The 13293-nt window shown below is 52.4% G+C and overlaps 1 protein-coding gene across 2 annotated transcripts in view; it reads right to left on the bottom strand.

The window, feature by feature from the left end:
* The window catches only part of ZBTB17 (zinc finger and BTB domain containing 17), a 45048-nt gene extending 41512 nt beyond the window's left edge, over window positions 1-3536 (bottom strand). For both annotated transcript variants that reach the window (XR_007915789.2, XM_017338267.3), the window contains exon 1: window positions 3386-3536. Coding sequence is in view for 1 of the 2 variants with exons in the window: in XM_017338267.3 (XP_017193756.3) it covers window positions 3386-3392 (7 nt within the window). In the remaining variant the exon portion in view is untranslated. The remainder of the gene's footprint in view (window positions 1-3385) is intronic.
* Window positions 3537-13293: the final 9757 nt, after the last annotated feature.

Here is a 13293-nt window from a genome sequence, read left to right as displayed (position 1 = left end):
GGCAGGAGCCAGGAGCCAGGTGCTTTTCCTGGTCTCCCATGGGGTGCAGGGCCCAAGCACCTGGGCCATCCTCCACTGCACTCCCTGGCCACAGCAGAGAGCTGGCCTGGAAGAGGGGCAACCGGGACAGAATCCGGCGCCCCAACCGGGACTAGAACCCGGTGTGCCGGCGCCGCTAGGCGGAGGATTAGCCCAGTGAGCCGCGGCGCCGGCCTTGCCTTTCAAATAAATAAAATAAATCTTAAAAAAAAAAAGGATTTTGTCATTAAAGTGTCATTTTGAAGAAAAAGCTACCATGAGAGGATGTTCCATGAGCATAGAGAAGAAGGAAAAACAAAACGACCCCGTCTGCTTCCTCCAGCCGTACCTCCACGTCCCACAGCGTCCAGGTTACTCCCAGAACAGTCTGTGCGAACTCCAGCCAGGCGCCCCCCTCCCAGCTCATTCCCTGACTCCGACATCCGAGTGGAAAACCTGACAGGTACCTGAAGGGGACCTGCGTCCCCCTAAGAACAGCCCCTTCACTCACCCATCGGAGCCGAGCAAAAGCCGAGTGCTCAGCGCCGAGAGGCACAGAGCGAGGGCTCCACCAACGTGGCACTGGGTATCTGACCTGCCGGAGATCTGGACGCAAAGCCGATGCGCCCAGCCTCCACTGAGGAGCTCGGCTTAGTGAAAGGCAGGCCTGCCGAGCAGCAACAAGGCTATGGCCAAGGGCTGCTGCAGCTGAGCACTCCCTCCTGCACACCCTCAGCCCACGCGGCACGGCCCCTGCTACAACTCGGCCCCTGCTACAACTCAGGGGTGACAGCTGCCGCAGCACCACCACAGCATCGTGTGAATGCTTTAAGGGCACCTAATTAAAAAAAAAATTTGACAGGTAGAATTATAGAGAGTGAGAGAGACAGAGAGAAAGGTCTTCCTTCCGTTGGTTCACTCCCCAAATGGCCGCTAGGGGCAGGCGCTGCGCCGATCCGTAGCCAGGAGCTGGGTGCTTCCTCCCGGTCTCCCACGTGGGTGCAGGGGCCCAAGCATTTGGGCCATCTTCTACTGCTTTCCCAGGCCACGGGAGAAAGCTGAACCGGAAGAGGAGCAACTGGGACTAGAACCCGTCGTCCATATGGGATGCCGGCGCCGCAGGCGGGGGACTGACCAAGTGAGTCATAGCACTGGCCACGGGCACCTAATTTCAACAAGTTCAAAACTAAATCTCCCTGCTCCCCCTCAGCCCTGCTCATCTGCCTCTGCCTCTCACAGTGAGCAGCATCAGTGTCCACCAACGAAAAACTTGGGGTCACTCCCAACTCCTCCCTGCCCTCAAGTCCCTCATCCAAGTAACCACCAAGTTCTGTCCGTTCTACCCCCAAAACCATCTCCCCCTAGCCTAACCCAAGACCATCCTCATTTCTCACCTGGGTGATTCTAGCAGCCTCTTAAGCCCCTTAGTCGGAGCCACTCCTCTCTTTTTTTTTTTTTTTTTTTTTTTTAAGATTTAGGAGCTGGCGCTGTGGCGTAGCGGGTAAAGCCACTGACTGCAGTGCTGGCATCCCATATGGGTGCCGGTTCGAGTCCCGGCTGCCCCTCTTCTGATCCAGCTCTCTGCTAATGTGCCTGGGAAAGCAGCAGAAGACGGCCCAAGTGGTTAGGTCCCTGCACCCACGTGGGAGACCCGGAAGAAGCTCCTGGTTCCTGGCTCCAGATTGGCCCAGCTCTGGCTGCTGTGGCCATCTGGAGAGTGAACCAGCAGATGGAAGATCTTTGTCTCTCTCTCTCTCTCTCTCTCTCCCTCCCTCCCTCCCTCCCTCTGCCTCTCTCTAACTCTGCCTTTCAAATAAATAAATAAATCTTAAAAAAAAAAAAGCTTTATCAGAGTCAGTGCTGCAGTGTAGCTGGTTAAAACTCTCTCTGTAGCGCCGACATCCCATGCGGGCACCAGTTCGTGTCCCAGCTGCTCCTCTTCTGATTCAGGTCTCTGCTAATGGCCTGGCAGGGCACAGAATGGCTCAAGTGCTTGGGCCCCTGCGCCCATGTGGGAGACCTGGAAGAAGCTCCTGGCTCCTGGCTTCAGATCAGCACAGCTCCAGCCATTGCAGACATTTGGGGAGTGAACCAGCAGATGGAAGACTTTCCTTGTCTCTCCCCGTCTGTAATTCTGCCTCTCAAATAAATAGATCTTTAGAAAAACAGATTTATTTATTTGAAAGGCAGAGATACAGAATAGGGGAGAGGAAGATATCTTCCTTCTCTGGTTCACTCCCCAAATGGCTGCAACGGCTGGGTGGGGCTGGGCTCAGCCAGGCCGAAGCCAGGAGACGCGGGTGCAGGGGCCCAAAGACCTGCGCCATCTCCGCTGCTTTCCCAGGCACCTTAGGAAGGAACTGGATCGGAAGTGGTGCAGTCAGGACTTGAACCAGCACCCATATGGGAAGCCGGCGCAGCAGGTGTAGGCTTAACCTACACCACAGGGCTGGCCCCAAGACCCACTCGCTTTAAAACCTTCTTCACACAGCCAGAGCGAGCTTTCTGATACAGAGAAGCCTCTCATGCCTTCCCGTTAACCTAAAACGTAAGGCCTTTAACCAGGTTCCCAAAGTCCCCTAAGGTCTAGCCGCAGCGCTTTCCTGGCGGCATCTCGTCCGTCTACACCTTCCACTGAGAACAGCACCGCCCCCTCCGGGTCCTGCCCACGACCCTCGGCGTCCTTTGGGGCCCAGAAGCCGCCCTGAAGTCTCCTGGGCTTTACACCTTACATCTGCGACATGATTTAACCTCTGTCACCATCTTAGGAGGGAGATGTTATCACCTCCGCTGTGAGGAAACTGAGGCAGAGGGACGGGACCTAAAGTGCCTACGGTCACAGCACGCGACGGGGTTCAAGCCCCGTGCCCGGCTCCGCACCACGACTCCAGGGTTCAGTCTGCACCACCCGCCCCGTCCCCAGCACCTGTCTACGGAACGAATGAATGAATGGTATCATTTCATTCAGCAAAGTGCCCGGCTCCGCCTAGGCCCCGCCGGCGGACTCGCACCGCCGAGCACCTCGCCCCCTCGCGGCCGCCGAGTGCCCACCCGCCGCGGCGCGCGGGGTCAAGGGGCGGTGACAGCCGGGAGGCGGGGGCGGAGATGCTAGCAGCTGGGGTGTCACCGAGCCCAGGAGGCGACTCGCGCCCCCTCGCCGGGGCGGCTGCTCCGCCCGCCCACTCCCCGCCCCGCTGCCCCGCAGCCGCCGGCCCCACAGCGTGCCCCCAGCCTCGGTTCCCGTCCCACTCCACTTCCCTCCCCTCCCCCACACAACCGTCCCCAGCGTCCCGCCGCACCCCACCCTCCGCCGCCTCTGTCCCGGCCGCCTGGGCGCCCCCGACCCCGGGCGCTCGCTGGCCCTCACCTGCCATGTCCCGGACCCCACCGCAGAGGGAGGTGCATCACGGCCGCGAGAAGGCCGGGGACGGCACTTCAGAGCAGACAAAGGGCGCCGCCATGTTAGAGTCGGGCGGAACAGACCTCGCTGGCTTCCCGGCTGCAACTTCCGGCGCATGCGCAGCTCCCGCGGTGGCTTCGCGACCGCGGACGGGCGCATGCGCCTAGCTGTCCAAAAGTTCCACATTACAGTACTTCTGCGCTTAGAATTGTGGTGCGGCGATTCTTGTGCACTGCCTTGGTTTTCTGTTCCAAATACGCAAGGGTCAGCTTCCATGTGTTGCCGCGTACTTTGTGCCAGGCGCTGAGTTCAAGCTTCACATGCATTGTCTCAAGCCCTCACACCAGCCCTGCCATAGTGTCGTTCTCTGTCGAGGAAGGGAAGAGGGAGGCTCAGAGTAAATGACCGGCCTGAAGCCCCACACGTTGTAAGGGATGGGACGCTAGTGAGGCCCAGAGCTGCAGGCTCCATTGTGTTCCCCAGCCTTTAGCCGATCGGTACCCACTCTCCCTGCCTGCAGAGATGCGGGATTAGCCTGGGTGGGCGTGAGGATGCCTGAGGAGAGTCAGCAAACTCTTTGTCCACGCCGGGGTCTCCGGGCCGCTGACTTCCCTCCCTCACGTTTGTGGGCTTTTTCCTTTTCTCACTCTGGTCTTGTTCATCGTCCCTGATCTCTGATCTTTGACAACACTCTTGCTACCCCCATAAGCTCTTTCTGCATCTTTTTAACAGATGCATTCCCTGACCTGGTGGGCCAAGCGCAGGTGCAGAAGTCCGTCAAGGGCGCACTGGTCCCTACACATTCGCGGTCACCACCTTTGTGTACTGGCCTTCAACAGGGGCAACCTGCTCAACTCGCTGCTCTCTTCACACTTTCTGGAGAAACCAAAGATCAGCAGTTGACGTCGCTTGCTTTTTTAAAACATTACTGTGGCAAGAACACTTCAAATGAGGTCTGCTCTAAAACTTTTGAGTGTGCAATAGAGTACTGTAGGTACCATGTGGCACAACAGATCTCCGTAATGTATTCACCGGCAGTCAGCTACTTCCTGTTTCTCCCCTCTGCCCAGCCCCTGGCAGCCACAATTCTACTCTGATTCTATGGGTTTGACTATTTTTAGATATCTCACGGAGGTGACCTTCCGTGACCAGCTTATTCCACTCAGTAGAAAGCTCTCGGTGTGTTTCACTCTGCTGAATAGTGCATGACTTCCTTCCTTTTAAAGGCTGGACACTTTTCCATTATTGTTTACAGCACGTTGTCTTTAGCCACTCCTAATGGCTAATGTCCATCAGGACACTTAAGTTGTTTCTACATCCCAGCTATGGTGAATGGCTGCGATAAACTCTGGAGTGCTAATATTTCTGTGAGATCCTGATTTCAGTAAAATACTGAAAATACTGGGTAAATACTCAGAAGTGAAATTGCTGGGTCAGATGGCAGTTCTGTGTTTAATTTTTTGGTTTCAGGAATTGCATATTGTTTTTCACTGTGGTTACTCTCTTTCATAGTCCCACGAACAATAAACAAGTAAACAAGGGCCCCAGGTTTTCCACATCTTTGTCCACATTTGTCTTTTCCTTTTCTTTCTTTCTATCTTTCTTTCTTTCTTTTCTTTTCTTTTCTTTTCTTTTCTTTTCTTTTCTTTTCTTTTTTGACAGGCAGAGTTAGACAGTGAGAGAGAGAGAGACAGAGAGAAAGGTCTTCCTTCCATTGGTTCACCCCTCAAATGGCTGCTAAGAACAGCGCGCTGCGCCAATCCGAAGCCAGGAGCCAGGTGCTTCCTCCTGGTCTCCCATGCAGGTGCAGGACCCAAGCAGAGAGCTGGACTGAAAGAGGAGCAACCGGGACAGAATCCAGAGCCCCAACCGGGACTAGAACCCCGGGTGCTGGCGCTGCAGGTGGAGGTTAGCCAAGTGAGCCACGGCGCCAACCAATTTCCTCTTCTTTTACAGGGAAAACAATAGCAGATTTGATTAGAACAATACTAAGCATCAAATCTATCCCTGTGTCCATCTGCATTGGATGTTGCTGATCAGGACTTAAAATATCTTCTTTCCAGAATCTGAAAACTCAGCTGCAGTTAGAACCCTCGATGCGAATGGGTTCTGACAGTTAGTGAGATGTGGAAGGTGGAGGCGAGGCAGTGGTCATAGACTTGCTGCCTTGAGCTGGTCTCTGCCGGCAAGCAAGCTCACGCTAATGTGGGGTTTGCAGTGTGCACAGTGGCTCAGCTCCACCTCATGCGTGTCCAGAGCCATCTCTGAGGTGGGTACAGCCAAACGAACCGTTCTACACCCGGGCGCCAGCTCCCAGTCCAGACGGAGATCTGTGCATCCTGGCTGTTGTGATGCGTCCCCTAACTCCAACAGTATTCTCGTGGCTCCCTGTCTTCCTGACGGTGGCAGGAGTAGTAGTTCCTGATGGGTGAGTTCTATGACGTTCTAGGAACCACCCCTGGAGGTCCAGTTTAGCAAACATGCCTCAGCCCTTCCAGAAATTGTCTAAACATCCAGTTGTCTGTCCTCAATCCCCCTCTGCTGGAGACCACATGGGGAGGACCTGTGGTGATGGAGTGGTCTCTGCTTGCACTGTGTGGATGTCAGCATCCCGGCTATGTCACTGCACAGTAATTTTACAAGATGTTACCACCAGGGGAAACTGGGTAAAAGAGACTGGGTGGCAGGGGACACTCTTCATGCTACTCTTACACTGTCACATTTGTTCTACAATAACAATAAAAGTTTAAGTGAAGGGGCAGGACTTGTGGCACAGCAGATGAAGCTGCCGCTTAGGACACTTGTGTCCCATATGAAAGTGCCAGTTCGAGTCTCGGCTGCTCTGCTTCTGATCCAGTGTCCTGGGAAGCAAGGGGTGATGGCCCAAGTGCATGGGTCCCTGCCACCCAAGTGGGAGAGTTGAATGGAGTTCCTGGCTCCTAACTGCAGCCTGGAATAGCCCTGGCCATTGCAGGCCATTTGGGGAGTCAACCAGCAGATGGAAGACTTCTCTTTATCTCACTCCTTCAACTAGATGAAAATAAACATTTTTTAGATAAAAATACATCTGTAATAAATAAAAGAAAGCAAAAAAAGAAAATGCAACTGTTGAATCTGGATAGTGGACAGAATAGAAAATGTTTTATTCCTTTTCTACCTTTGGGTAGTTTTTCAGAAATTTTAAAAAGTGTATGCCAAGGCGAGGCTGTGGGGAAAGGAGAACCCTCATACACTGTTGGTGGAAGCCTGAATCAGTACAGCTACTATGGAAAACACTGGGGTGAGCCCCCAGAAAGTTAAAAATAGAACGGCTCATGTGGCCGGTGCTGTGGCGTAGTGGGTAAAGCCGCCGCCTGCAGTGCTGGCATCCCATATGGGCACCGCTTCAAGTCCCGGCTGTTCCACTTCCGATCCAGCTCTCTGCTATGGCCTGGGGAAGCAGTGGAAGATGGTCCGAGTGCTTAGGCCCCTGCACCTGCGTGGGAGACCCGAAAGAAGCTCCTGGCTCCTGGCTTCAGATCAGCGCAGTGATCCAACCAATTGGGGAGTGAACCAGTGGGTGGAAGACCTCTCCCTCTCCCTCTCCCTCTCCCTCTCCCTCTCCCTCTCCCTCTCCCTCTCCCTCTCCCTCTCCCTCTCCCTCTCCCTCTCCCTCTCCCTCTCCCTCTCCCTCTCCGCGTAACACTGACTTTCAAATAAATAAATAAATATTTTTAAAAAAATAAAAATAGAAGGGCCCTGTTGTCCAGCAATCCACTTCCAGATACGAATCCACAGGAAAGCAAACCAGTCTGCTGAAAGGACAGCTGTGCTCCCGGGTTCACGGCAGCGCCGTTCCCAGCCGCCGCGGTGTGGGAACCGTCTAAGTGTCTCTGTGTAGTAAATGTGTATTCCGGCCCAACGGGACACTTCAGGCACGGCGAGGATGAGACCCTGTCATCTGCAGCGACATGGACGGACCTGGAGGCTCCTGATGCTCGGTAGAATGAGCCAGGCGCAGGAAGACGAGTCCTGCGTGGTTTCCGTCCCAGGTAGAGGTCGAACCAGCTGAGCGCAGAGAAGCAGAGAGAACAGTGGCTGTCAGACGTGGAGGGGAGGACCCGGGAGATGGGGAGAGATGGATTAATGGGTACAAAGTCACAGCCAAATAGGAGGAATGCGTCCTGATGTTCTAGTACCCTGAGGGGTGATTACAGTTAATAATAGTGTACTGTGGAATTCAAAATAGCCACGAGAGAGAATTTTGAGTGTTCTCATCACAAAGAAATAATGGGGCAGGTATTTGACTCCAGCTTCCTGCTAATGTACACCGTGGGAGGCAGTAGGTGACTGTGACTGCCCAAGTTCTTGGGCTCCAGCCACTCACAGGGGAGACCTGGGTCGAGTTTCCAGCTCCTGCCTTTGGCCTGGTTCAGCCCTGACGTGTGCATTTGGGGAGTGACCCAGAAGTGGGAGCTTTCTCTGTTGTCTGTCTCTGTCTCTCTGATTCTCAAAATTTTTTAGAATGTTTATTCATTTACTTATTAGAAAAAGAGAGAGAGAGAGAGAGAGAGAAAGAGAGAGAGAGAGAGATCTTCCATCTGCTGGTTCACTCCTGAAATGTTTGCAACAGCTGGAACTGGGCCGGACTAAAGCTAGGAGCTTCTTCCAGATCTCCCACGTGGGTGGCAGAGGCCCAAACACTTCTGACATCTTCCACTGCTTTTCCCAGGCCATATGGGATACTGGGCCCTCAAATAAAATTTTGTAAAAAACTAAAAAAAAAAAAAGTGAAAAATATTTGAGGTGATTGATGACTGAAATCTCTGGAGCAGACTGTTACAAATGAACTTCACACAGCAAAGATGTACAATTATTATCTATCAGTTTTTAAAAGTGGAAAAAAAGGTAGGAATGTTAAAACGTACCAAAAAAAGAAAACTAGAAAAAGTGGTTAAAAATAATGCACGCCCAGGATACCTGTGAAGAATTAAGAGACCCTTTCCAAAAGGCATAAAAGGAAATAGGCTCTGCTTAGAGTTAATGTGCTGTGTTTTTAATCCAACTTTTTTTTTTTTTTTTTTTTTTGGCAGAGTGGACAGTGAGAGAGAGAGAGACAGAGAGAAAGGTCTTCCTTTGCCGTTGGTTCACCCTCCAATGGCCGCCGCGGCCGGTGTGCTGCGGCCGTCACACCGCGCTGATCCGAAGCCAGGAGCCAGGTGATTCTCCTGGTCTCCCATGGGGTGCAGGGCCCAAGCACCTGGGCCATCCTCCACTGCACTCCCGGGCCACAGCAGAGAGCTGGCCTGGAAGAGGGGCAACCGGGACAGAATCCGGTGCCCCGACCGGGACTAGAACCCGGTGTGCCGGCGCCGCAAGGCAGAGGATTAGCCTAGTGAGCCGCAGCGCCAGCCAATCCAACATTTTAAGACTATTGTAGGGGCCGGTATTGTGGGATAGTGGGTTAAGTTGCAGCCTACAATGCCAGCATCCCATGTGGGCGCCAGTTCAAGTTCCGGCTGCTCCATTCTCAATCCAACTCCCTGCTAATAGACTGGGGAAAGCAACAGAAGATGGTCCAAGTACTTGTGCCCTTATACCAACATGGGAGACCCAGATGAAGCTCTTGGCTCCTGGTTTCAGACTATCCCAGGCCATTTGGGAGAATGAACCAGCGGATGACGGATCTTAGCTCTGTCTCTCCTTCTCTCTGTAACTCTTTCTAATAAATCAGTAAAACCTGTGTCATCAAATTGATAAGCTAAATCATATAAACTGACATCAGTTCAGCCTCAGCTCCTCAAGTTTCCAACTACAAAGTGATCAAGCCCTTAAACAACCACCCTTGTCAGGAAAGGGCAGGCTTAGGTTTGGTGAAGGGGCTGTGTCACTCTGGCAGCAGAGTGGAGGGAACAATGGAGGGGAGAAGCTTGGGGCTGGGGACCTGTAACATACGGAAGCGATGCTCCCAGCGAGAAACCAGCTCTACCATAATCATACACTCAGTCTGCACGTCTCCTAGCTCCTGGACCTGTTCCAGTCATCCAGCTGAAAGTCTTTCCTTTATTTATTTATTGACAGGCAGAGTGGACAGTGAGAGAGAGAGACAGAGAGAAAGGTCTTCCTTTTGCCATTGGTTCACCCTCCAATGGCCGCCGCGGCCAGTGTGCTGCGGCCGTCACACCGCGCTGATCCGAAGGCAGGAGCCAGGTGCTTCTCCTGGTCTCCCATGGGGTGCAGGGCCCAAGCACTTGGGCCATCCTCCACTGCACTCCCGGGCCACAGCAGAGAGCTGGCCTGGAAGAGGGACAACCGGGACAGAATCCGGCACCCCGACCGGGACTAGAACCCGGTGTGCCGGCGCCGCAAGGCGGAGGATCAGCCTAGTGAGCCGTGGCACCGGCCTGAAAGTCTTTCCTTTTAAACTTATTTGAAAAGAAGAGAAACAGAGAGAGAGAGAGAGGACCCTCCCATCCGCTGGTTCACTGCCTCAAATGGTTGCAACTGCCAGGGTTGGACCAGGCTGAATCCAGAAGCTCAGAACTCCCTCCAGGTCTCCCACATGGATGGCAGGGACCCAAGCACTTTGGCCATGTTCTGCTGCTTTCCTGACTCGTTCGTGGGAAGCTGGATTGAAAACAGAGCCGCTGGGACTTGAACCAGAGCTCTATTAGGGGATGCTGGTGACACAACTGGCAGCTTACCCAACTGTGCCACAACACTGAATACTAACCTGAATTCTTGGATTCCTTCTTCTACCTTACTCATCTTTTAAAGATTTATTTATTTGAAAGGCAGAGTGAGAGAGGAGGAGACACAGAGAGATGTTGGCTTGACCGTCTGTGCCACAATACCTGCCCCCATTTTCCCACCCAGAAGAATTTTCAAGCAAATCCCAGACATTCAGTCATTCCATTCCTATGTATTTAATACAGGAATCCAACCATCAAAAACTTGTCTTACATTTCCACAAAGCCCTGATTATGCCTAATGAAATTAAAAATTATTCTTTGGAATCATTTAAAATCCACTACTAATCAAATTTTCCTAATTGTCACCAAATGTCTTTTTACAATGCTTTGTTCAAATCAGGATCCAGAAAAGGTCATCCATCAGAGTCACAATGAGTGGGTGGGTTTTTGTTTTTTTTTTTTTTTTTTTTTTTGTTTGTTTTACATTTTATTTATTTGAAAGGCAGAGAGACAAAGAAAGAGACAGGGCGGGGGAGTGGGGTGGAGAAAGAGACAGAAAGATCCCATCAACTTGTTCATTCCCCAGATGCCTGCAGCCGAGGCTGAGCTGGACCAAAGCCAGGAGCTGGGAACTCCACCCAGGCCTCCCATGTGGGTGGCTGGAACCCAACTACTTGAGCCATCACTGTGGCCTCCCAAGGTGCACACTGGAATCAGGAGTGGAGCCTGGTCTTGAACCCAGACACTGCAACCTGTGATGCCAGCGTTTCAGCCAGGCGTCTTAACCAGCTGCCACCCCATGTTTTTTAAATTGTCTCTTGATACTTTATCCCAGGAATCTCTTCTTGTTTTTCATTTGTTCCATGTTTTTGTCTGGCAGGAATGGGGTCATCCCGCAGAATGTCCTACATTCTAGATCTCTCCACTGTCATTTAACCAGCTCTCGACCCCTGTAAATTACCTCTGGGGTTTGAGTAGATTCTGATGCAACTTTTTTGGTAAGAACACTTCTTGGGTGCTTCAAGGGCTTCTACTGAGTCACATCAGGACCCCCCAGGTGGGCTTGGGTGGCAGCAGGCCCATTTTTCCTTTGGAAAGTTCCCCATCAACCCCCCATGTAATGGCTTCTTCCTTTGAAGACCCCTGACTTTATCTGGGCCACTGATTTCCTTAGAGGTTGTAAAATGATGCATTTCTGATGCTATCATTCTTCCACACATATTAGCTGGAAACCTGTAAATAATTTTCCTGGGGCTAGTGTTGTGGCGCAGTGGGATGCCAGCACCCACCTTGGTCTGCGGGTCCCAGTCCTGGCTGCTCTGCTCCCCATCCAGGTTCCTGTTAATGAACCTTGGAAGGCAGCAGAAGGTAGGCCCATACTTGAGCCCCTGCACCCACATGGCTGACCAGGAGGAAGTTCCAGGCTCCTGGCTTTGACTTGGCCCAGGCCTGGCTGTTGCAGTCATTTGGGAAGTGAACCAACAGATAAAACATCTATCTCTCTTTGTCTCTCCCTCCCTGATGCTCTGCTTTCCAAATAAATAAATACATACATAAGTCTTAAAAAAAATAATTTTCACCCATCAAGTAGGCCATGTGGTTACCTGGAAATACAGTTCACTGGGAAAGGCAGGATAGACTTCTTCTTCTTTTTTTTTTTTTTTTTTTTCAAGATTTATTTATTTATTTGAAAGGCAGAGAGAAAGAGAGAGAGAGAATCTTTCATCTGCTGCTTCCCACCCAAAGGACCACAACATCCAGGGCTGGGCCAGACCAAAGCCAGGAACTTTTTCCAGGTCTCCCAGTGGGTGCTTGGGCCATCTTCCACTGCTTCCCCAGGCCATAGCAGAGAGCTGAATTGGAACAGGAGCAGCTGAGACTCGAACGGGCCCCATATGGGATGCTGGCACAGCAGGCTGGGGCTTTAACCCACTGGGCCACAGAGCCGGCCCCTCAGCTTCTCACCCTTGCTAACACTTGTCACTATCTGTCTCTTGGATGTTTATGTCCATTTAATCTGCGATTTTCAGGGTCAGGAGCTGGTGTCCTGATTACCTCTGGTGGTAGCCAATGAAGGTTCTCCCCATCTCCTTTTTAAAAAATAATTATTTTTATTCCTTTTAAAATATGTATTTATTTATTTGAGAGGCAGAGTTACAGACAGAGAGAGGGGAGAAACAGAGAGAGGGGTCTTCCATCTGCTGGTTCACTCCCCAAATGGCTGCAATGGCCAAGGCTGGGCCAGGCTGAAGCCAGGAGCCAGGAGCTTCTTTCGGGTCTCTCATGTGGGTGCAGGGGCCCAAGCACTTGGGCCACCTTCCACTGCTTTCCCTGGCCATTAGCAGAGAACTGAATCAGAAGAGGAGCAGGGGCTGGTGCTGTGGCATAGTGGGCTAAGCCTCCACCTTCGGTGCCAGCATCCCATTTGGTTGCTGGTTTGAGTCCAAATCCATTTCTCAATTATGCTTATGCAATGAAGTCACCATAAAAGGACAGGGTTGGGAGAAGGTCAGGAAAGCTGAACACTAGAGGCTCCTGGAGAGGCATGGAAGCTCCACTTCCCCTCCTGTCCACCAGCTGGGGCATGTCCAGCTCCAGGGCCCATAAGGTCATTTCATCTGGCCAAAATTCAATGCATCTATAGCAGGCTAATTTTCAAGGCGATAATTTTGCATGGTCCATGAATGACGCCATGCGTATCCAGATGGCCCTTGGCAGAAAAGAGGTTCCCCACCCCCACACCTTGCCCTGTGCATCTCTTCATCTGTGTCCCTGGTACTAATATCCTTCATGACAAACTGGCCAGCAGAAAGCTCTCGCCCGAGTTCTGTGTGCCCTACAGCAAGCAGGGGCTGTGGAAGCCCCATCAGAAGCACAGGTAGGGCAACTGGAGCCTGCAGCTGTCGTCTGACGTGGGGATAGTGCTGGGGACGGAGCCCTCAGCCTGGGGATCCAGGTGGGTGGGGTCCGAGTTGAAATGAGCCGGGGGACGCCGGCCTGGGTGCCCACCGCTGAGTTGATTGCTTCTTGTGTCAGAAGGGATCTGTGTTGTGAGGGTGTCGTCCTGAGTCTCAGTTGCATGCTTTTCTAGATAAAACTTCCACAGCCAGCGATGGCGGTGGCGTCCTCACTTCACATCCTTCCCGCCTCTGCCCTCCCCACATGGCTCCCTAATCCAGCCTGGAAAGGTTTTCTGACTTAAGG

This window comes from Oryctolagus cuniculus, chromosome 7 (assembly GCF_964237555.1).
Source record: "Oryctolagus cuniculus chromosome 7, mOryCun1.1, whole genome shotgun sequence".
NCBI lineage: Eukaryota > Metazoa > Chordata > Mammalia > Lagomorpha > Leporidae > Oryctolagus > Oryctolagus cuniculus.
The sequence above is the reverse complement of the archived record's forward strand: the minus strand, read 5'-3'. Positions and strand labels throughout refer to the sequence as shown.